Genomic DNA, 24,448 nt, shown 5'->3' with positions numbered 1-24,448 from the left:
ATGGCCCTGTGATGGTTAATTTTATGTGTCAGCCTGACTAGGCTAAAGTGTCTCCAGATGTTGTCGTAATATTTTGTAGATGTGGTTAAAACTGACAACCAGCTGACGAAGTCAATAAAACTATTCTCAGTAATGTGGATGGACCTCATCCAATGAGATGAAAGCTTTAAAGAGCAAACACTGAGGCGTCCCGGAGAAAAAGGAATTCTGCCTCAAGACCACAATTTAGGAATCCTGCTTGCATTTCCAGCCTGCTGCCCTTCGCCACAAAATTCAGACTCAAGAAGGCAACTTCAGTTCGTTCCTGAGCTTCCTGCCTGCTTTATGGATTTATTCCACCTGTTTTATGGATTCTGACTTGCCAGACCCACAGTTACGGGATATAATTCCTTACAAAATTTCTCTCTTTCTTCATATCTGTTTCCCAACATTAACAGTTTCAGTTCTCTGGGGATATCTGACTGATACAGATCCCACATTAAACAGGCTTTTCCAAACTTAGAAAAGGGTGCATCTCTCTACCTTTTTTTCCGGTAACCTTGGTTTCCAGGACTTTCTGCTCCAGTGGACTGGGTGATTCATACCAAATAAACTGTATCTGGATCTGACTCACACCATCACTGCACTGACTGAAAAAGTACCATTCTTCCTTTCAGCAGTCTGACTTGTGATTACCTGTGAACTCTGACACTCTTTAATGGCAAAGATATCCAATGTTTATGATACAACAAATCCCTTCTCTTGAAAAGTGCCAAATCTCCACAAAACATCAAATTTTCTCAAAAAGTGCAAAATAACTATTTCTCAGTATCCTAAAGAATTATCAGTATCAGGCTATGTAATAAATATAACAACCAGAACATCTGACCCACAGGAATTGCAACAACTTCATTGGGTTTTATAACTTTTAATTTATCATAAGGCCACAGAGTTTCAACAAATGTAAGCACATGTTCTGAAAGATCCTTTAAAGCCAAAATTCTATGGGAAAAATAAAGTCAGACTTACTGTTAATGTAATATCTTTAGCTGTGGTGTCTAATTGAGCTTCTCCTTTCACAAGTTTAAGTTTAATGATGAAAGTCTTTTCAATTTCAATGTCATCATGTGGATAGATTCCCAGAATGATGCTTCTCACTCCACCTTCCCCATCTCCAAAAGAGAAGGACCCGCTCACTGGGTCCGCGATGTCCCGGTTCTGCGATGGTAAGGCTTCCTGAGAATTGGGTCCTACTATCTCCCAGTTCACCTGCAGGGTGTTTAGTTTTTAAAGAAAACAATCAGCTTTCAACAAATAACTACTCTGCAGGATATGCAGTATTAAAAATATATACATACATGTGAAAGTTATTCTAGAATATCTCCCACAAAGTCCTATGTTATCAACTCATGCTGTTTAAAATAATCTTTACAAACATAAACTATGTAATCTATAGAATATCCATTTTCATGAACAACAGTGTCTAATAAGTAACAAAAAATCTGAATACCTGGTCATTTGTCAACATCACAGGACACCAAAAATATAAAAGTACATACTCTAAACACATATATATATGTGAGTAATAAACACTTTGTAGGGCTTTCCAGGTGGCTCAGTAGTAAAGAATCTGCCTGCCAAAGCAGGAGACCCAGGTTCAAACCCCGGGTTGGGAACATCCCCTGGAGGAGGACATGGCAGCCCACTCCAGTGCTCTTGCCTGGAGAATCCCATGGACAGAGGAGCCTGGCGGGCTGCAGGCCCTGGGGTCACAGAATCAGACATGACTGGGCCACTCACAAACTCTGATAAACACAAGTACAGACCGTCTTGCTAGTGCACAGGTTCTGTCCATTGAAACCTATCTGAATCAAGTGAAAACTCTGTTGGGTATGCAGCAACAAGTACACCTAAATAAATTCCTAGTATAAGAGAAACAGAAATGTTCAGAGTTATAAGAAACAGAATTTTTATGTTGCAACAAAGGCATCATTTAAAGTTTGTGTAATTTAAAATTATATACTTTTCACATCCATAAAGAATTATATACTTTTCACATCCACTTGTCTTTGCTTCTTTCATCTTTGATCAGCGTGAGACACAGCTGACCACTTCTTTCTCTGGAAACACTGTGTCCCATCTTCCTTGGCTTATGTGATACTTACACGGCACAAGTCGTCCTAATTTTCCTTCTTTCCATCTCAGTCTTCTTGGCTGGTTCTCCCTCCTTAAATCTATAAATGCGGGGGGCCCAGGACTTGGGTCTGTATCCTTTCCATCCCTGTCTATACTCCTCGGGCCTCAGAGTTTCAAATGCCTCCAAGTGCGTCACCATCTTTCAGATTGGTGTTTGCAGCCCTGACCTCCCCCTAACCCATACCTGCACATCCCCCTGCCTTCCTGACCTTGCCCTGGGGTGTCCTGCCGCTATCCCAAACCAACAAAGCCAAAGCAGAACTCTTACTTTTCCCCAAGCAGCCACATCTTGATAAACAGCACTACAATGTAACCAGTTGCTCCTCCAAAATTTCTAGGTTATCCTTTATTCCTCTCTGTCCCTCAGGCTCCATCAGCCCTCGTGTATTTTTCCTCCAAAATATACTCAACCTCTATTCACGCCTGGCCATCTCGACCTCTCTCCCGGTCTGAGCCACTGTTAGCTCTGCTGTGGGCACTAGAGGGCGACACGCTTCTCATTCCCCTCCCTGCTCCTACTCTGGCTTTTGGACAACCTACTTCCTTCTCGGCAGTTCTAAATGAGCCGACGACCCGGTGACACTGATATCATTCCTTTGCTTAAAACTCTCCAATGGCATCCTACTGGCACTTCGACTCATCTTCAATCTGATTGAGAAAGTTCTCTGTGGTCCAACACCTACAGGCCCCTCTGATTTAACTTGGGCTGCTATCCCTTCATTTCCAAGCCCACCCACCTTGTGGACCTCTTTGCACCTCAAGCATACCAGGTCTGTAGATCTCTACCGCCTCATTCCTCTGCCCAAACGCTCAGCCCCCTAATGGTTACATGAGCACCTCTTTTGGCTTAAATATCACACCCTTACCATCTAATCAAGGGTAGCTAGTAGGAAAAACTATGTTACTAGACAACCAATGGATCACTGAAGAAATCAAAGAGGAAGTCAAAAAAGACCAAGAAACAAACGACAGCAAAAACACAGCAATCCAAAGTCTGTGGAAAGCAGCAAAAGCAGTTCTAAGACGGAAATTTATAGCGATTTGTTTGCTTATTGTTTGAAAATTCTAAGAGAACAGGGACGAACTGTGTCCTCCTAACCTGCACGTTCTCAGGGACTATGACAGGGTCTGGCACATGGAAAGCACTCAACAAATGTACTTGTCGACATAATGAATTTTACCAAAATCCTTCATTTAACTGTTAACTTTCTCTCAAGAGTACCCTGAAGGCAGCTGGATGCCTCATACATTTTATGTATTTCACAGGATTTGGAAACTGCTTTACATCTACTTGGTAATCAATAAATAGTATTGACTGTGGAAAATGAATATATTTGAGAAGAAAATCCAACACCATATCTATCAATCAAAATTACTTTTAAAATCATGGAGAAAAGAATAACTCTACCTGAATCTCTCCCAAGAGTCCTCCGGTCCGCTCCAGCATCAAGGGTAAAATCACTGTGGAACTGGGATTAGGAACAGAAACTCTGCTTTGATTGAGAAATCTTATTACACCGAAAGGAGAGTCACTCTTGGCAATCGTGATTCTGCACACTAGGTGGCGCCCAAGGACCGCTCCACCAGTAGCTCCAACGAGCATAATTTCAATGGGCTCCTCAAATTCACTGCATAGCAAGAAGGAGCAATTCTGTGAGTCTAAACATAATAAAATGCCTCTAAAACCCAAATAACTAGTCATTTTCCAAATTGGTCATACATATTCAAGGCACAGTAGTCATACACCAAGCGCTAAGGAGAGGGTGCTTAGCTAGTAGCGTGAAATGATCAACTTCAGTATTACATAACCTTCAAGTTATTAGACTTTCTGCCCTTCTTTTCTATTGTTTAATGAATTAAGGAAATGATTTGCAGGATGTTTCCACATTCTGACTAGAGACGTTTCAATCTAGAAGAACAAAAATCAGTATTTCTTCTTCTATTTCAGAAAAAGTGACCCATAATCACTATGGTCTCTCACTCCCTTTTGCCCTATGCCAGTACCCCAACCCCTGGAATTCCTCACTCATATCTCCATGGGCACAACAATAATCTAAAATTCTATTTTTAGTGCAAAACATAGGTAAAGACTGGAACACAATACTCATGATTTACATATGTGCATGTTACATACGAAACAGTATTACCTTTCATCGTCATCAATGATGGAAACATTTATAAAACTTAAGTTCTGCCCATGCTGAAAGGTGACTGAACTACCATGCAGTACATAATCGACACCACCAGGAACCGCAGAGGAGCTCTGAGAGACGAGATCAGCCGTGACAGGGCCGTAAGTGCCGTGAAGCCTCTGCACGGGAATCATGATCATCCCTATGTCTTCCTCCACTGGAACAGGAATGTGCAATGGATTGGTATGCCAGCCAAAGAAACTGACTTTAATATGGTTGATCTAAATCAAACATGACAATTAAACATAACAGGACGATGCAAGCACTCAATTTTTCTGCAGTTCGTTTCTTGCTTTAAAGAACCATTAGCGAACACGTCACGACTCACTTTTTAGGAGAAATACAGTGTGTCAAAAGTTGAAAGTTATAGTGAGCAGTGTAAGCTAGAATTTAAATAACTGACTTAATCATCAGCAAAGGCATTCTGCCTCTGTGTGCCACATACAATAACCCTTTAGTTCAGTTCAATCGCTCAGTTGTGTCCGACTCTTTGCGACCCCATGAATTGCAGCACGCCAGGCTTCCCTGTCCATCACCAACTCCCAGAGTTCACTCAAACTCACGTCCATCGAGTTGGTGATGCTATGCAGCCATCTTATCCTCTGTCGTCCTCTTCTCCTCCTGCCCCCAATCCCTCCCAGCATCAGAGTCTTTTTCAATGACTCAACTCTTCGCATGAGGTGGCCAAAGTACCGGAGTTTCAGCTTCAGCATCATTCCTTCCAAAGAACACCCAGGACTGATCTCCTTCAGAATGGACTGGTTGGATCTCCTTGCAGTCCAAGGGACTCCCAAGAGTCTTCTCCAACACCATAGTTAAAAAGCATCAATTCTTCGGTGCTCAGCTTTCTTCACAGCCCAACTCTCACATTCATACATGACCACTGAAAAAATCATTGCCTGGACTAGACAGATCTTTGTTGGCAAAGTAATGTTTCTGCTTTTCAACATGCTATCTAGGTTGATCATAACTTTCTTTCCAAGGAGTAAGCATCTTTTAATTTCATGGCTGCAGTCACCATCTGCAGTGATTTCGGAGCCCAAAAAAATAAAGTCTGACACTGTTTCCACTGTTTCCCCATCTATTTGCCATGAAGTGACGGGACCGGATGCCATGATCTTCGTTTTCTGAATGTTGAGCTTTAAGCCAACTTTTTCACTCTCCTCTTTCACTTTCAGAAACAGGCTTTTTAGTTCCTCTTCACTTTCTGCCATAAGGGTGGTGTCATCTGCATATCTGAGGTTATTGATATTTCTCCCGGCAATCTTGATTCCAGCTTATGCTTCTTCCAGCCCAGCGTTTCTCATGATGTACTCTGCATATAAGTTACATAAGCAGGGTAACAATATACAGCCCTGACGTACTCCTTTTCCTATTTGGAACCAGTCTGTTGTTCCACGTCCAGTTCTAACTGTTGCTTCCTGATCTGCATACAGATTTCTCAAGAGGCAGGTCAGTTGCTTTGGTATTCCCATCTCTTTCAGAATTTTCCACAATTTATTGTGATCCACACAGTCAAAGGCTTTGGCATAGTCAATAAAGCAGAAATAGATGTTTTTCTGGAACTCTCTTGCTTTTTCCATGATCCAGCAGATACTGGCAATTTGATCTCTGGTTCCTCTGCCTTTTCTAAAACTAGCTTGAACATCTGGAAGTTCATGGTTCACGTACTGCTGAAGCTTGGCTTGGAGAATTTTGAGCATTGCTTTACTAGAGTGTGAGATGAGTGCAATTGTGCGGTAGTTTGAGCATTCTTTGGCATTGCCTTTCTTTGGGATTGGAATGAAAATTGACCTTTTCCAGTCCTGTGGCCACTGTTGAGTTTTCCAAATTTGCTGGCATATTGAGTGTAGCATTTTGACAGCATCATCTTCCAGGATTTGAAACAGCTCAACTGGAATTCCATCACCTCCACTGACCCTTACTGGTAGACAAACTGGTAGATAATGGTTGCTGCTGCTGCTGCTGCTAAGTCACTTCAGTCGTGTCCGACTCTGTGCGACCTCATAGACGGCAGCCCATGAGGCTGCCCCATCCCTGGGATTCTCCAGGCAAGAACACTGGAGCGGGTTGCCATTTCCTTCTCCGAGGCATGAAAGTGAAAAGTGAAATGAAGTCGCTCAGTCGTATCTGACTCTTAGCGACCCCATGGACTGCAGCCCACCAGGCTCCTCCATCCATGGGATTTTCCAGGCAAGAGTGCTGGAGTGGGGTGCCATTGCCTTCTCCGAGATAATGGTAGACGAACATGTATACTGTACGCAAAGGAAACCATTCTGGATTATTTCTGCATATTTTATTGAAACATTGGTAACATTAAAAAATAAGGTATATGTTATTTATGTAAGTGTTTTAAAAGTCCAGATATAAATATGATTCTATTACTTTTTCAGCTTCTATCTACTTGTAAATCTGAACATATATCCTCAGTGTTTGATTTCAACTTAAGAATTCTATTCAAAAGCTTATTTCTTCTTCAGCTATACTAATATCAGTATATTAAAAAATCATTTAATAGATTTTACAACAGCCATGGCTAAGTAGTACTGAACTTACATTGTAATTATCACTGTGCATGCCCTAAATTTTCCCAAAGACAGTGAATCAAACAGAAATCAGAGAACAGAAAAAAGACCCCATTTTTTTTTCTTGGTGTAAAAAGGCAGCCTGACTTCTGCTTGCTGTAGGTTGAAGTTTGCAAAACGATGATGTCTTCTATGATGCTACCCAAGAAGCCAGTAATCAATCACTCCTAAAGTGATTTCTGATGAACTTTAAAAGGGCAGATAACAAAAGAATTTGACAGAGGCAATGAAGGTGATAAACTGATTGCAGTAATAAGATAAAATGTTTATTTGAAAGGTATATTCATATTCTGCCTTTGAATAAAAACAGAAAGGCAGCGAACTTCTTCTACCCAGGGGGATGTATAACCATATTTTCCACTTTCCACTTCTACATGAGGGGAGAATTGGCAACAGAAGGCAAGCTGCTATTAGGAACTGTTTGAAGAAAGATTGGGATGATTGGGAGTCCAGATACTGCTTGTGCCTGCAGTCCAGTAAAATGTTTCAAAGGTGATTATTCATTAGAAAGTGAATAATCCACTGTTTTTTAATAGCAAAGGAAATTAAACACTGCATAAATTTGAACTATATTCATAAAACTCTTCAAAATATAAATATTTCAATAATCCTAAAATTAAACATAATTTTTCTAAATGCCTTATTCCTAACCATTTCATTTTGCCATACACAATGAGATTCAAGACTGCCCAAAAGTAACTCAAAATACGTTTTAAAACTGAATACAAATATATACACATAAAGGCATAAATGAATACAAAGTATATATGTAAACACACACATGCACACACACACACACCCCAAACCAAGAAAATGCATGTAGGAATTTAAACTGACAATGTCATGCTCAGGTACTCTGATTCAGAAATTGGTGCTAAATTTATAAGTAAGGTTACTGAACCTACCTTCAAAGGTGGTATACCTTGGGTCAAATTCAATGATTCCCTCTGCATTATCATTTTTCATTATGATGATTCGGACAATGGAGATGTTTCCTATTTCAGGAGGGTGGTCTATTTGAAGTCCATTTTCTTGGATGGTAAAATCATACCCTCTTGCAAAGTCATAGAAAATAAAATAAAATAAACTGAGTACATAAGTGCTTAGCATGAATTGAAGAAGGGCCCTACTAGCTCCTGTAATTGAGTCTTATGAAGCTCAACACGAAAATACTTTTCTTTTCTGAAATGATGTTTGAAATAGGTTTCTGCACTGCTCTCAGTTATTACTGCCTGGATAAAATAAAAACTAATATACTGTCACTAAACATAGGCCATGGGAAGATAATAAAACTATAAGGAAATTGGGAAGAAGTTGGAAAATTAACTTCTAGGGCTAGGAAGGTACCGCTGAACACACACTAAACCACTTTAGTCCTTCCTTCAATTTCCAAATTCTACCTAGTATTTTTAACCTACCTAGCTTTGAAAGCTCATTAATATGATTATATATAAGGCAAAATTAGAAAACTGGGCATTAAAATATTAAAATAAACTGTTATCAATAGTCTGAGAAGGATTATGGCTTAGCTGCTTAACATAACTTAATATCAAGGCAATAAGTTTTCTAGAAACTAGGAAAATTGGGTTTATACTATCCTTTTCAGATCAAAGTAAGCCTGGAAATGTATCTGGAAGAAAAACATTACTTCCTTAGAATTAGGCTTAAGTAGGAATTGGGTTTTTTAAAAGGATAGTAATGGGACAAATGCTTCAAGCCCTACTTAGTCAAAAACACAGATATAATATCACACATAATGTGCTATGCTTATCAAAGTTCACTCAATTAATTAAAACTGACCAGCGCATGTTTTAATACATTTACTATAAGGACAAATTCATTCCCATCATCAAACACAGACTCATTTCTGGAAATTGAAGATTTGAAGGATTTGTCAGCTCACAGCTAATTCTTCCCAGGGGAATGATATACATTCTGCCTCCTTCAGGGAAATATTTTAGTTAGAAGAAAGCTTTAAAGATTGGCATTAATATCACCAATGCAAAACCATTTGCACTGCACGCACAAATAAACTTCCTCTAAGAACTACCTAAATGCAAACATGATTCCAGTTGAAGGTTACGCGTGAGCCAGAAGTGTCCAGGTGCTCCGTGCGCCACTCAAGCTCTGAGTATTTCATCCATTTCATCAGGGAACACGTGTTCCCCACCCTGTTAAGCAAGTCGCTCCCGCTATTTCAGAGAACAAGAGAGTCTCGACAGGGTTAATTCTTGATCTTCACTGAACCCCTGGTGCACTACCCACCAACTATCTCTGACTCAAAAATTCCCCTGCTTTAAAAACACCTTTGGGCAAATTTCCACCTCATTCATCCACAAAGAAGACAATACAGTCTTCAGAGATACTCCAAGGAAAGAAATCTCTCAGTCCAGCCCGCTCAGTGGTGTACAGGCAAGAGATGGGGGAACCAAAATCAGCCCTGCCAGCTGACCTTTGACCTAGAGAACAGCTCCTCTCTTTTCTCACCAATTACTACCAGCTTACGCGGTGTTCAATTCTCTTGCTTACGCAGTGACTTCACACAATGAAAACGCATGCTTTTCAGGAGAAAAACTTTATATTTTACAACGTGGTATAATTAACAGCCTTTGCCACCATGTCCTGTTCCAATGTCACATGAATGTGAGAAAAAGCCGGGGTAGACCATCTTAGAGCTTAGAATTAATCGCTGCACAGCCCAGCTCTGACTCATCCTTTCTCTCTTTTTTCTATTTTTACCTTCCAAGGAGTTCCACCTCCGTCATCACGAGGGAAAATTCCTCAGGACCTTCAGGAAGGCTGTCATCAAGGATTTCAATGTGCACGCTTTTCACCGTCTCTCTGGCTTCAAAGAGGAGCTGCACAGGTGGAGGCAGGAAGTCCACGCCGACCTCGGCTGTCCCGCTCACAGCCTCCAAGCAGAGCCTCACGCGGCCGAAAGACCCACCCGAGCGGATGACTGTGAGGTTAACCTGTGCGAGAAGCAGTGTTTTTTCATTTGGTTTGGGTGAGTACTCTACCAGGCCAGACTTAATTTTGAGCGTCTCTAATTTTACTTACCAGGATTATTTGGAAGTTCTATGCAAATTGATAAAAAAAAAAAGTATATAAAGCCGACATTAAAATGACAGCAAGAGCACATGAAATCAGCTGTGAAGACTTCAGAATGTGAACGTAGAAACACATTTTAAAGATCGCTCGTGATTCAAAAGATAAAAAGTGACATCTACGGCTTTAAGCATTTCACGCGCTACCTTTTGTAGTTCCTCCGTCACTCGCAGCTGCTCTTGCGAAAAGGCGAACCGGCCATAGGGAAAGTCACTAGCCACCATGGTGATGTTGGCGGTGGTGCTAGACTCGCTCAACACTCCGCCCTCGCTGACCCCAGTGAGCTGAAACTCATAGAAACGCTTTTCCTCGGGGAGGTCATCGTTCAAAGCCTAGAGACAGACAGACAGAGCCATTCGCAGCAGAATCTGAACATTTCAAGAAAAATATATATCACATAAGCAACGACAACAAGCTGTGCTATTAAGCCTACCCCCCAACCACACACGCACACTGACAGCAAAGGGCGTGATAGCAATCAGTAACCGAGATACCTGTATCACTACAATGGCCGCAGACTGTCCATCTCGCATCGTGAGCTTTCCTGATGTTTCAGCAAATTCCTCCACGGAAGGAGGGACTATCCTCCAGGACACTGTGACCTCCCCAGAAATCGCTGGGCCACGAATAAGGCTACAACAATGTAACATGTATATTTCAATACTTTTTTATTGAAAGAGCTTTTCCTAGATATTTGCTGTATCCTTCAACAATAAAAAATTTTCATTTATTTCCAGAACATTATGCATTTTTTTAAAACCTGGTATTACAGTCAGTTCATTTATACTGTTGTATTAGTTTCAGCTATAAAGTGAATCAGTTATGTAAGTACATATATCCACTCTTTTTTAGATTTTTTTCCCACATAGGTCATTACAGAGAATGGAGAAAAGTTCCCTGTGTTATACAAGGTTCTTGTTAGTTATCTATTCTACATATCAAAGTAAAGTTAAAGCGTTAGTTGTTCAGTCCTGTCCTACTCTTCGCGACCCCATGGACTGTAGACCGCCATGCTCCTCTAGCCAAGGGATTCTCCAGGCAAGAACACTGGAGTGGGTTGCCATTCCCTTCTCCCGAGGATCTTCCAGACCCAGGGATCAAACCCAGGTCTCCCATATTGCAGGCAGATTCTTTACCATCTGATCCACTGGCGAACCCCCATTTTACATGTAGTAGTGGGTATATATTGATCCCAATCTCCCAATGCATTCCTCCCCCACCCTACCCTCTGGTAATCATAAAGTTTTGTTTCCTGCATCTGTGGGTCTATTTCCATTCTGTAGATATGTTCATTTGTGCCCTTTTTTAGATTCCACAAATAAGCAATAGCATATGATATTTGCGTTTCTCTGCCTGACTTACTTCATTCAGTACCACAATCTCTAGATCCATCCATGTTGTTGCAACTGGCATTATTTTATGAACATTCAGTTCAGTTCAGTCGCTCAGTCGTGTCTGACTCTTTGCGACCCCATGAATCCCAGCACGCCAGGCCTCCCTGTCCATCACCAACTCCCGGAGTTCACTCAGACTCACATTCTTTGCATTTAAATAACCTTATCTATCAGCTATAAAGCAAATGAAAGTTGGATAATCCCAAGACAACACCCAAAATACTGAGCTTGTGTAAATCTGCTTGACAAGAATACTGGCAAAAGCTGAACACTAAAAGTATAAGGTGGAAAGGAATTTAAAAAAAAACGTGTGTAGAGATTCTTCATGTACTACACAAAGTACAAAGCTCAAATAGACTGAAGAACAGGAAACACTTCATACACGCAATACTACTGGAAAAACAACCAAAAAGATAAAAGTTTTAACATAAATCCAGCTACTTTATTGATCGATGCTATTCCACCCCTCATGAGAGAATTTATAACAAACAAAATCGCCTATGATCATAATGTGGTTGTTTTGTTTAGTTGCCGATTTGTGTCCATATTTTTTGAGATCCCTTGGATATAGCCCACCAGGCTCCTCTGTTCCTGGGATTTTCCAGGCAAGAATACTGGAGTGGGTTGATATTTCCTTCTCCAGAGGATCTTCCCAACCCAGGGATCTAACCTGCATCTCCTGTGCCTCTTGCATTAGCATGCAGGATTCTTTACCATTGCACCAGCTGGGAATATCTTAGTTATATAACAGATTCTAATTTTAGAACATCTTAAAATCTTTGATTCAGATGATTTTTTAAGGAATGATTTTGTAGCTCAGATACAAAAGTAGCTCCTATTTTATGGCAAAAGTGACAAAACAGGGCTGAGAGCTAGACGTTGCTGAGATCTCTTGATGTTGTTCAATGTGCTTTCCTTGTCATGGGCTCTGCAAATCATCTAAAAACCACAAACCTCAGATTTAACATCAAGACAGGTCAAAACATACCTTCAGTGTTTATCAAAAATGTGCTCTCGCCACAGGATTGTACCAGTTTATAAGAAGAATATGTCTGCACTGAGAACAATGTATTTAGGGCACAAAAATGCTAATTAAATGCAACTTCAAAATTTTCACCTGGGCAATAAAAATCATGAAGCCCTTACCTGATGATGGCAGTACCATTATATTTTGCTGAGGGTTCTCCAATGAGGACGTGCCTAGATGATGGAGCTATCCCAACTTCTCCAGATGCTCCCTTATCTCCTCGAATGATTATTGATGCGCTACCTGAGTTCAAGATGACACATAATACCGCTCATGTAGAAAACACATGTATTCACTTAATACACGCCTGGCAAAGTTCTAAGGGATTTACATACCCAAATCCTGTGAGTTAATATTCATGATAAGCATATAAGTTAGGTGCTAATGTTATCCTCATTTTACCAATGAAGACATGTAAGTGCGGAGAGGCACTGAAGACACTATGGCAAATGACTTGCCCACGGTCACATTTTAATGAAAAGGATGAAGTGGGCGGTACTTCCAATACCACTCCCATGCCAAGCGAGTATGGGACTGCATTCTACCCTATGCATTAATCCACTCCTACAGGAACCTTTCTGCAGTTCACTATAATTGGCTATGTGGCTCTATCTGTTAGCTATGTAGCAAAAGCAAGAATTGTTGGGGACCCATTTTTTTTTAATTTTCTGACAATCATTTGCTTCTAAGTGTTTATAAAATGTGTCAAGTATTCCTACGAAAATGGAAATAAAAATCGTTATCAAGTAATCTGAGTGTTCATATCATAATCTGGTAGTAACTTAAATGAGCTTGTTTCCAGAAGCACACATTAGAGTTTCAAGAAACAAAGGACTGGATTATTCCACTATCACTTTCTGTGGCAATGGATTAATAGCGCCAACAGTGGTTTGTCAAGTGTAAGTATGTCACAGTTAGGAATACATGATGAATTTTTTTCTATTAACAAATAATTTACCTCGATCCACTGGTATACTCTTGTTCTTGCATCTAATTAGTCCATAGAAACATCAACTCTGCTGTGTAACACTATGTAAATAACTGAGCTAACTGACTTACGATTTATGCAAGAATATAATGCAAAGATATGATTGACTCAAATGCCTGAAGCAAAGTACTCTAGATAAAAATGCAAAAAGATTAACTACCCCAGGTGACATCTGGGGTGACAGTACATGATACTCTCTACAATTCTAAGTATTTCCTTTGCCACAGAATTCTGCTTCTTTGGCCACAAACCCTTGCAGAGGATGAAGTTCTTATTTTCGAAATAGGACATGCAACAGGAACTAAGCTTTCATATCAACATTGCTGTGCCATTTTTTATGGGCATTACATAATGAAACCATTTTACCACCATTAATCTTCTTTCTCCAGATGTAAGAAACAAATTTTCACATGGACCTTGGGAAATGAGAACTATGATACCTGTTTCTGAAATGTTGAAATATCTAAACAGTTATTTTATGATGAAAACAGGTATAGATAGGCTGAAAGAGACATAAATAACAGGCTAAGTTTTAAAACAACATTACAAAAGTAACGGTGGTCATTTTAAGTATGTATAGAAAATACAGATACTCAAAAACCACTATCAACATTTCAAGTAAATAATTCCTAATGTTTATGACATGCACATGGAAAAGTGGGATTATACTGAACATGTTATAAAGCCAGTTTTATGAATGTAAAAATTATCCATGTAATTGAATGTTCTTAATTTTGATGCAAGTAAGACTTTTTCTGCCACATTTTTTGAATACCTGCAGACTATTCTGTTAAATGTAACCAGTCCCCTGCTGTTGGGTCCTTTAGGAAGCTTTCATATTTTACTTTATGAACATTACTAAAGTAAACATCTTTTTTTTAAAAAAATCACACAGCTAAGTAATATGAAAACCCTGGCATGTGACCCTACCAATACTGCATATTATAATTTTAGCTTTAAAAAGTCCTTAGCTGTCATACAAGTAGGAAATAACATCCTCATGTTTTAACAGACATTTTATGAATTATAAAAACAAACACTAACCATCATTATAGCTACTGATTATTTGGTCACATTTTTCCAAAAAACTACTTTTTAATTTCCAAAAATGTCGCTCTTTCTCACCTTTTACTGGAGATATTTCTACCTCATCAACTGAGAGCAGCTGAATGGTGAAACGCCTGTCCTCCTCCAACGTGGCGTCCTGAAGTGCGTGCAGCACAATGGTCTTCTGGGAATCAGTCTACACCAAATGAGAGGAGAACACGTGTTTGCAGAGTGGCCAGACTTAAATTTTGAATGTTCTCATCAGCAGAATGACATTTAAGTTCATAAGCATTTTTTAAAGATACCCTTTCTTTAAACCCTTTAGAATTACGGGTTTCTTCCAGAGATAATTATTACATAAAAAGTAGCTCTGAGCAAAAATCCCATTAAAATTCTTAACAGGAAGAAAGGAAAAATTTTTAACACAACTTTCAAATTTACTGAAAATGTTCAACCACTGAGAGTTGGATCACTTGAGTTAAATGGCCACAGCATGCTGTAAATAAATCACAGTGAGAGGTTTAATACTTTTAAGGGTTATCTACCTACGACCCCTTTTTGCTACTTGCTTTCTACCCACTCCTGCTTCCTTCCTATTCCCTTCACAGGTGTTGAGCTCAAGAGAGCTCATATTATTCCTTCCCTCTCTGGTCTTAACACTTAGCTCAGTAATTTCTTGGAACATATGGTAAGTTTTCAGTACAGACTGGAAGAGAAAGAACAAGGAAAAGCAAATACACAGAAGACAACAAGCTTAATACTTTGCGATGTAACCAGGACAGAAATCATTTTTATCTTTAAGGTCTCCTCCGATGCTGACTGAAAAAAGTCCAGTTTTTCCCATGCATCACTGAATAATTTTCCACAGTTTGAATTCTGCTGTTTATTTCTTCTTATCTCAGTATTGCAGGCTTCCCTGGTGGCTCAGTGGTAAAGAAGTCGCCTGCCAGTGCAGGAGATGCAGGTCCGATCCCTGGGTTGTAAAGATTCCCTGGAGAAGGGAATGGCAATCCACTCCAGTATTCTTGAGTGGAAAATCCCATGGACAGAGGAGCCTGGGGGCGGCTACCGTCCAAGGGGTGGCAAAAGATTCGGACATGACTTGGAGACTAAACAATAAGAATCTTAGTTCTGCAATCATCTTTTCTTTGAGATTTTTATGTATTAAAAGTATTATTTTAATCGCTTCACTCTAGCTGCTCTTCAGAGTTCTTTTTTTCTATTTTATAGTGTCTATACTTCTTAAAAATCTTATATAAGAGCTGCTAGGAAAATGCATAGTTCCTGCCCCAGACAGGAGTGCACTCATGAAAAAACTAAACTAAAATCTAAATCTAAACTTCCTGGAATACAGTAAACCACCCTCACCTGCCATGCCGGGGGCCAGCGTGAGGAACTCCGCCCATGGCACTCACCCCTCTACTTTGCACACACTGTCAACTAGGTGAACTGTGTGCCTAGCTACACAGCCATTTGTTAAGAGTGGAGATATAGGTATGTCAGAGCTGAATATCCAAGAACAACAAAACTGTTATGCAGAAGTAAATGAAACGCACCAGACTGTGAAGCAAAGAACAAGATGGAGGGAGTCAAATCCAGGGTCACCCACAAGCTTATCCCTCCTGGTGTTCAGTACTCTGAACAAGGATGGCCTTATTCCCTGGGGGAAAGATCAGACAATTTGCCACTTTGGCATGAATATCCTGCTAACATCAGACAACCTTTCTAATCATCTGGGAAGCAGATCTAGTGATTAGAATCCGGTAACTGAAAACTGACTGCTCATTATTACTATGTGAAATCTCCAAAGAAATTTCAAAGTAATCTCTAAATTCTTCTCATGCCAAGTGAGGATTTAACAGAAGGCTAGGGCATGTAACTGAGAGGTCTCCTGGGCCATCACACATCAGAATCTAAGACGTGAGTGGTTGAAACATCTGTGACATCTGACATCCAATTCCATTAGAGAAACCAATACCTCAAAAAAGGCGGCAGAATGTCCCAAGTGGCAGATGGATTGCCAGAGGGCATCACTGACTCCATGGACTATACAGTCCATGGAATTTTCCAGGCCAGAATACTGCAGTGGGTAGCCATTCCCTTCTCCCTTCCCAACCCAGGGATCAAACCCAGGTCTCCCACACTGCAGATGGATTCTTTACTAGCTGAGCCACCAGGGAAGCCCAATCACCAATTAGAAAATTGAAAGAAAAAAAAAGGATTTGCTTCTGTGTTGCTTGGTGTTGAAAGCTCTCATAAAAGGCCACTAGGCCAAAAAAAAAAATAGACTATGTTTCACTGGAATTATCTTATCTTTAAATGTATGGTCAGTTTTCTTTTAGAAAACCACCTCGGGGACCTTCTACTCTTTTATTTTTTATTTCGTTTACAGAAATTCACCTGCTTAGACTTTCTACATCTACTATATATCTATTAGAATCAATTTCATATATGCATTTACATTTATTTGTCTAGATCTATACAAAGTAACAGAGAAGGCAATGGCACCCCATTCCAGTACTCTTACCTAGAAAATCCCATGGACAGAGGAGCCTGGTAGGCTGCAGTCTACGGGGTTACTAAGAGTCAGACATGACTGAGTGACTTCACTTTCACGCATTGGAGAAGGAAATGGCAACCCACTCCAGTGTTCTTGCCTGGAGAATCTCAGGGACGGCGGAGCCTGGTGGGCTGCCGTCTATGGGGTCGCACAAAGTCAGACACGACTGAAGTGACTTAGCAGCAGCAGCAGCATACAAAATAATCTCTTAAAATTTTATGCTTTCTCTTTTAACAGTTCTTTCTTACTTGGTCTTATCCTGTGAGACTACTTTTTGTTGCTTTTTAAAAAACGTATCCACCAATTCTACAGTTTTTCTGGGTTTTAACTAATTCCCTTTTGTTTTCATTGTTATGAATTTAGGAATGATTTATGCGAACAGGAAAGTAAAAACCATGAAAGACTGATAAATCCAGACTCCCCAGTTTCTTTAGTTTTCTTGTCTATCCAAAAGCCAATCATACTATCGCATTTACCTTTGATACATACTATCTTAAATTTAGTTGGGGAAGGCCAGCCTCCATCCTTCTTTGTGAGGTTCTTGCTATTCTTGGTCTTTTACATCTCCATAAAGGTTTAAGAATCAGCCTGTCAATTCTCTTTCACTTTGCCATCCCTCCTTCCAGGACAAAAGACCTCAGAGTCTGGCTGATAACTACTAGTTGGCTCTAGTTAGAATGGATTCACTGAAACCCTGTGCTCGGATTAACTGGGAAGAAGGTACAGCCAGGATTCCTTCCGAGAGGCTCTGTGTTCCATGCTTTAGAGCCGAAATTTCTAAGGGTAAAAAGACATCATGGATCATTTTAAGCAGGAGATGGCAAAACAAGATCTTCCTTTCAGAAAGGCAGGAGGAGAAAGGGACAAGAAAGCACGAGATAGTTGGATGGCATCACCGACTCAAGAGACATGAGTTTGAGCAAGAAAGACAGGGAAACCTGGCGTGCTGCTGTCCATGGGGTCACACAGAGTTGGACATGACTGACCAACTGAATGAAAAAAAAAAAAATCAGAGGCACAGATAATGGACAGAAAAAAGATCTGGAGTGAGACCATCAGTTAAAAGATTACCCAAGGAGAAATGATGGAGGCATCGACTGTCACAACCATGACAGTGTAGGAGGATAGAAAGGGTATTTAAAAGGGAAAACTGACCAATCTTGGTTGTCAAATATATGCAAGAGTTACAGGACAGATGGAGATGGGGATGACAGCTGGATGTCCGGCTTGCTTGACTGATTTTGCCCTCAATCAGGGGAGGCAATGTGGACAGCAGAGTAGTTTTAATGGTTGGATATAGGCAGTGTCGAAACTAAATTTCATTTCAGACATTTAGGGGTGTGTATGTGTGTAATTTTCCCACGGTGCATATGATTTCAAAAAATTCCAGACATAGTGAATACTGTTAATATCAAATGAATTTATAAGCAATACTATGGAAAAGAACATCAAAGACAAATTAAAGAAAAACTGCAGGCATCCTGACAATGACTATACCTCATCAAAATGAAGCGTCCCACTTAAAGGACTGAGGTCATCCTTAGCCATGTCATCTATGGTCCACTGAAGTCGGACAGCTCCTTTACCTCCTGGGGACCGGACAACTGTCAATGTCACGTATGAATCAGGGTCATCAGACAAAAGGGATTCATCTACCATTACCTGAAAAAGAGAAAATCAACCGCAATTTCCGAATCTAGAGTTTTATTCATGGCATGTTATAATACAATCACATGGCAGAAAAAAAAAAAATGCTTCACCAAATCCCATTCTCTTTTTATCCTAGACACTCAGCTACTTGGCATTTCCTAACCTCTTTTGCAATTAGGTGGAGACTGTTACTGAATATCTGGCCCAAAAAATACAGGCAGAGCCTGCTAATCATAGCCTGGCCATCAGTTTCCCACACAATCTCCATATCCCCTCTGTCTCTGTTTGCTGGGTGACTAGAGGAGGCAGAGTCACAGATGGAGAGTCTAGTGCCTGAGATGCCAGTAGGAGAAGAGGTATTCATAAGATCCCAACTCGGAAGAGCAACGTAGGACTTTGGCATAAAGAAGAAATAAACTATTAAGGAACTATGATTTGGGGATTCTTTTTATGGCAGTAACACTCCCCACATAATACAGACCTAATATGAATTATATATATTGACTCTGTGAAGCAAAGTCCAAACTGAGCCTATTCCATGCATTTGCTATGTAAATACAACAATATGGCACAACACCTTCAATTCTCAAGAAAGACACCTATTTGGTTTTGGTTTTTTTATGACATTTTGCATTGGTGCCAAGAGTAGAGATTTGGAGCCAAATGATGTTTTTTGGGACGTTCCCAATGGCTCAGACAGTAAAGCGTCCACCTACAATGTGAGACCCGGGTTTGATCCTTGCATCAGGAAGATCCCCTGGAGAAGGAAATGGCAAGCCACTCCAGTACTCTTGCCTGGAGAACCCCATGGATGGAGGAACCTTCTTACACATACTATGGGCCTTCCCAGTGGCTCAGACAGTAAAGAATCTGCCTGCAGGAGACCCAGGTTCAATCCCTGGATTTGGAAGAGCCCCTGGAGAAGGGAATGGCTACCCACTCCAGTATTCTTCCTTGGAGGATTCCATGGACAGAGGAGCCTGGGGGGCTACAGTCCATGGGGTTGCAAAGAGTCAGACACGACTGAGCAACTAACATTTTCACCTTACCTTATTTAAACCTCACAAAAACTAAGAAATCTGAGAGCCAAAGATATACATATATTTGGAGAAAAGGAATCTGAGATTTGGTTCTGATAATTTGATTCCACACTGACTGTTGTTCATACCAGTCCTCAGAGACCAAAAATATCAAATAAGAGTTAAGTGAGTAAGAAAAATAAATCCATTATTAACAAACTGCATGTATAAGTCCTTTTCGTTTCTATAAATAGTAACATTCTAGTTTCAGCTTCACAAGTGTATTTCCATAAGTCTCTGCTTTACCCAGGGCTTTGGTATATTTAGCACATTGTCCCAGGAGCAGCTTATTAATTTTGACAGATTAATACCAATAATTGTGTTTCAGGGTTTTTCGGTTCTGAATCTAATCAGTATCACCAAATAATGCTACCAGAATATTCACTATGTGCACAAAATACTGTATCTTATCGATACATATTAAAATATCAATTCCATGTTATCAAGAGCGTCTGGCTGAAAAAAAAGATAAGATATAAGGAAAGGAGCCACAAAGGGTGAGCAACAAGCTACTGCTATTATTATCAACAAGTAAAATAGCAACTGACACCTATTGAGGGTAAAGCCCAATTATATATGCTTTACATATAACAACTCATTCCTCACAACAAGAGTTTGGGCACCTTAGATCCTACTTTTAGATAATAAGACAAGTTGGAAATCTGAGGCTATTATAGTAAGACAGTAGTTCCCAGATCAAGGGTACACTAAGGTTTTGCAGTAAACTTTACAACTGCTGCTAAAATAAAATGAATAAATAAGACATTTTTTATGAATAATAGTGGAACTCTTCATTTTCTCAAAAAGTGAGAGAAACTCGTAAATACACTCCCCAACAGCTAAGTCCAAAAGTGTGACAAAGTGAAAAGTAAAAACATTATTATAAGGTTTCATCAACTGGAGGCTGGACTACTTAAACCCTGAACATTTATAATCTAACCTTGGAAGCTAATAGAGAATACATTTTTAGCACACTGCATACATTTTATAAAAATAAATTGCATATTCATATATACCACTACTCTGCATATATGCAAAGAAGGCCTGGATGGAAATATAATCAATACTAATGATATCTACCTTAGAGCAGTAATATTATGGCTATTGTTTTCTTTATACCTTTTATATTTCCCAGACTTCTTAGGCTGCCTGCAAAACACTCACGGATACTCTCGTGTGACTCTTCCACCCTTTACAAAACACTTACTTCCACTCATTCCTTTCTCAGGGAAGAGTGTCATGAGACTACAGCAACAGAAGTACTTTGTTCTTTTATAGTTTCCATTTTCTTATGAAGTTGAAATTTCAATGATCAAATAATTAGGCAGTTACTAGTGTCTATCTAAATTGTGGTGCAAGCCGTAGTTCTAGCCTTGCAGCCAAAGAACAGTAAAGATAATAAGCATTAGAACTATTTGCTACTATTTCAAATGATCTAAGGTGAATTGCTGATTATCTATAAGTGACAAAATAAAGGGAATGGTGACACAGGAGCCAGAAAAGTTGTTGTACATAAAAATTATCTAAAGATTCACATGGCTGTTTCATCTCGAAACTTCCTTTGAAAGATAAAGTCATAGTAATTATGATGTAATCATTATGTCAATAATTATGATACACTTTATTTTATATTTAAGGTGTAGAGATAATTTAGTACTAGTCAAAGCTTTTCTCTCTCAGGGGCTGAACCAATAATAATTGGGCTCACTCTTGTAGGCCTTGAAAGCAGGCAGTTAAGGGGAGGTAAGAGGGGAGAGAGAAGAAATACAAGAAAACACCAGTCAGGGGTGATTGTAGTGTTTTGTTCAATATAAATCAAGATAGAAGACCCAAGAGGTGAGGAATATAAATCTCTCTGCAGCCAAACCATCCTGGGGTCAGAATGTAACAGAATCTTTCCTTGTAACAAGGATGGCAGTCTGGTAGCAGAGCAGGTAGAGAACAGAATATCTAGACAAAAGTACCTCGTGGTCTGTCACACCCAATAATGGAAATGTGTTTTCCTTTTTAACTGCTTAATACTAAGAGCTCTCATTACTATGAAACTGCCTAGGTTAGAGGACTGGCCCCTACTTCAACAGTCAACTCAAAAGAGCCTTGAGAAAAGAAGCTTTAAGTAAAGAGTAGTGAAATCTAGAAAAAAAGAAAATTACCTTTCTACTATAAATGAAATAAAAAATGAGCCTAGAGAAAAGCACCCCGCACCCCCTGATGTATTTCACTTACAGTCTTTTCTTCAAATCCAAATACTCCAAATGGAGAGTCATTTTGTGGAATAACAACAGTTACCACAACATCATCGCCAAGTCTGCCACCTCCAGCCACCTTGATTAAGGAAATATTGAATATCTCCATGAGCTCAAATTCATCATCATCAATTATGGTGATTTCTATCACTGCCATAACCTATAAAAGAAAAGAAGGAAGAAAGGAAAGAGGGAGGGAGAGAAAGAAGAAGGAGGGGGAGAGGCAGGAAGGGTAGAATGTGATACTAATTTTTGATGGCAAACATTTTTAGTTGCAATTTAGAAACACAGTACCAAAGAAAAAAGCAGGCATTTTTACCTGCTGTATTCATAATATTATTTTAAAGTCATATATTTATAGTATTTCAAAGTCAAAAGGTTTCAGTTCACTGTTTCCAAAATAAAGGAAATTATATACATAATAAAATATAGCTACAGATTCAAAAAAACAATGAAGTTTTATTCTCGAACAAAACCTATTTTAAATGTCATGCAGGTTCAAATAGCCATTGCACAAACAAAAATTTTAGTATATTTAGTATTAATATGACCTGATATAAAACCGTACCTCATAAATTATTATTATCTTCTGCAACTAAAGTAAATCCCTTTGGTTTCAAATTATTGTTCTTGTAATATAGGGAAAAAGACAAGAAGGAGAAAATCCAAATTCTATTATTAGAAGTTTGTGATTAGGGGTTTATTCATCTGTCTGGCTCTATGTTAAAAGATTTTATAACTTATAATTTGATCCAGCTTATAATATAACTATTGGTCACAAAAATATTCCAGCTTTATGTCCATATTTAAAATCCTTTTTTGTATCCCAGAGGGAAATGACATAGACATTTATCAAGAAATGGTTCTCCTACCTAAAACCACCTTTAATATAATGACAGAGAAAATGAAAAACCTGGATGTCATACTCAGGAAAACTGAGACTTGAACAAAATCAAATGCTAAAATACAAGCTGATCAAAATGCCTGCGCCTGGTCAATGCTGTGGAACACAGAATACTTGCCCTACAGGATGTTAAATTTAAGAACAATGATGATCCGAAGGATGCTAAGTGATGGGACTTCAACTTTTCGAGAAGAATAAGCTACTGATAAAAAAAGTTAGAAAGCCACCTCAACAAAAGTCAACTTGTTTCTACTTTTAATGCAAAATCTACATTTCCCTTCCTCTTAGTGGAAAATGTTTCATAGTCCAAAATTGCTAAAATCTCATGATTTCAAATATGAACAGCAGACCTTTATGTGCAGGAAACTCTAGACCTGCATGCTTATCTTTTAGCAGTACTTACTATCCCCCAAGGGCAACTAGTAAGTTCATGTACACGACGCATATGTGTGTAGGCAAAATCGGACTGCACGTAAATCGATACTGCTCTTTGAAGTTACTAACGTTTTCATGATTGTTCACATGCTTTTTCCACTTACTGATTTAAAAATTTATGAAAACATCTTATGCTTACATATTGCAAAATGCCCAGTTCACAAGCTTACAAATCTTAAGGAATATTTTATAATTTTTAGCATTGGTTGACCCAAATCTAGAATACTGGTTTTTTCCAGTTTTAACTACTGTGCTCCTATTCTATCACTTTAGTATTTTTTAATTGTTAAAAAAAAAAAGTTGTTGGATAACAATAAATGTACATAATAAATATCTTTAGTAATAAATATATACACTTTTGGTGCAAATCCTAAATAAATATTTATATTTATAAACATTAAGAAATAAACAGAATAAAAAACATAAAATTCATGGGAATAGTCTGGTTCATCAGGCAATGTTTTATACATTCTTAGGTACCTCTAAGCCAATTATTATCCTTTTATAACTTTATTTAAAATAGAATACAAGGTGGGAAACCTCAGAAAGGGTGTGATTCTTGCTTATTTATATCCTCTCTCCATGTCCATTAATTAATTATACATTAACTAACAATATCTCTGTTAGCCTGACATGGGAATTTAGAATATTATACATTTAGCCATCACCACTGCGCGTTCATTTGGTAGATGCCTATAAAATGTCTGAAGTACAACCAAAAAATGCTAATATATCTGTGACTAGCATACTTGTCTATCTGCAAAGTCAAGAATCCCATGAGACGGCTTAAAATCTTCCAGGCCAGCACTATCCACTGTTGCTTTCCAATAAACCTTTACTTCCCCAAAGCTTCCAGCCAGCCGAACTACAGGAACTTGAAGAACATTCATGGGTGGAGGCACCTCATAGGCAGTAATAACTGCAACATCCTTTAAGTAAAGAATATGTAAGTTAAAATGCAAAACAAAAGTAACTCTTACAACTCATCACTATCTAAATTTATTATCTCTACTACTAGTTCTTATACTTTATTCTTCAAATTAATAGCTGGATATAAG

At 39.0% G+C, this 24,448-nt stretch overlaps 1 protein-coding gene across 1 annotated transcript in view; it reads right to left on the bottom strand.

The window, feature by feature from the left end:
- The window catches only part of ADGRV1 (adhesion G protein-coupled receptor V1), a 537,422-nt gene that overhangs the window by 354,525 nt on the left and 158,449 nt on the right, over window positions 1-24,448 (bottom strand). The window contains exons 57-68 of the mRNA XM_068981126.1: window positions 24,140-24,319; window positions 22,032-22,211; window positions 18,574-18,738; window positions 14,595-14,712; window positions 12,601-12,724; window positions 10,555-10,693; window positions 10,207-10,392; window positions 9,692-9,924; window positions 7,858-8,006; window positions 4,323-4,524; window positions 3,584-3,803; window positions 1,009-1,248 (exon numbers count right to left, since the gene is read on the bottom strand). Of these exons, the coding sequence (XP_068837227.1) occupies window positions 1,009-1,248; window positions 3,584-3,803; window positions 4,323-4,524; window positions 7,858-8,006; window positions 9,692-9,924; window positions 10,207-10,392; window positions 10,555-10,693; window positions 12,601-12,724; window positions 14,595-14,712; window positions 18,574-18,738; window positions 22,032-22,211; window positions 24,140-24,319 (2,136 nt within the window). The remainder of the gene's footprint in view (window positions 1-1,008; window positions 1,249-3,583; window positions 3,804-4,322; window positions 4,525-7,857; window positions 8,007-9,691; window positions 9,925-10,206; window positions 10,393-10,554; window positions 10,694-12,600; window positions 12,725-14,594; window positions 14,713-18,573; window positions 18,739-22,031; window positions 22,212-24,139; window positions 24,320-24,448) is intronic.

This window comes from Capricornis sumatraensis, chromosome 9 (genome assembly GCF_032405125.1).
Source record: "Capricornis sumatraensis isolate serow.1 chromosome 9, serow.2, whole genome shotgun sequence".
NCBI lineage: Eukaryota > Metazoa > Chordata > Mammalia > Artiodactyla > Bovidae > Capricornis > Capricornis sumatraensis.
This window is presented reverse-complemented; position numbering and strand designations above follow the sequence as displayed.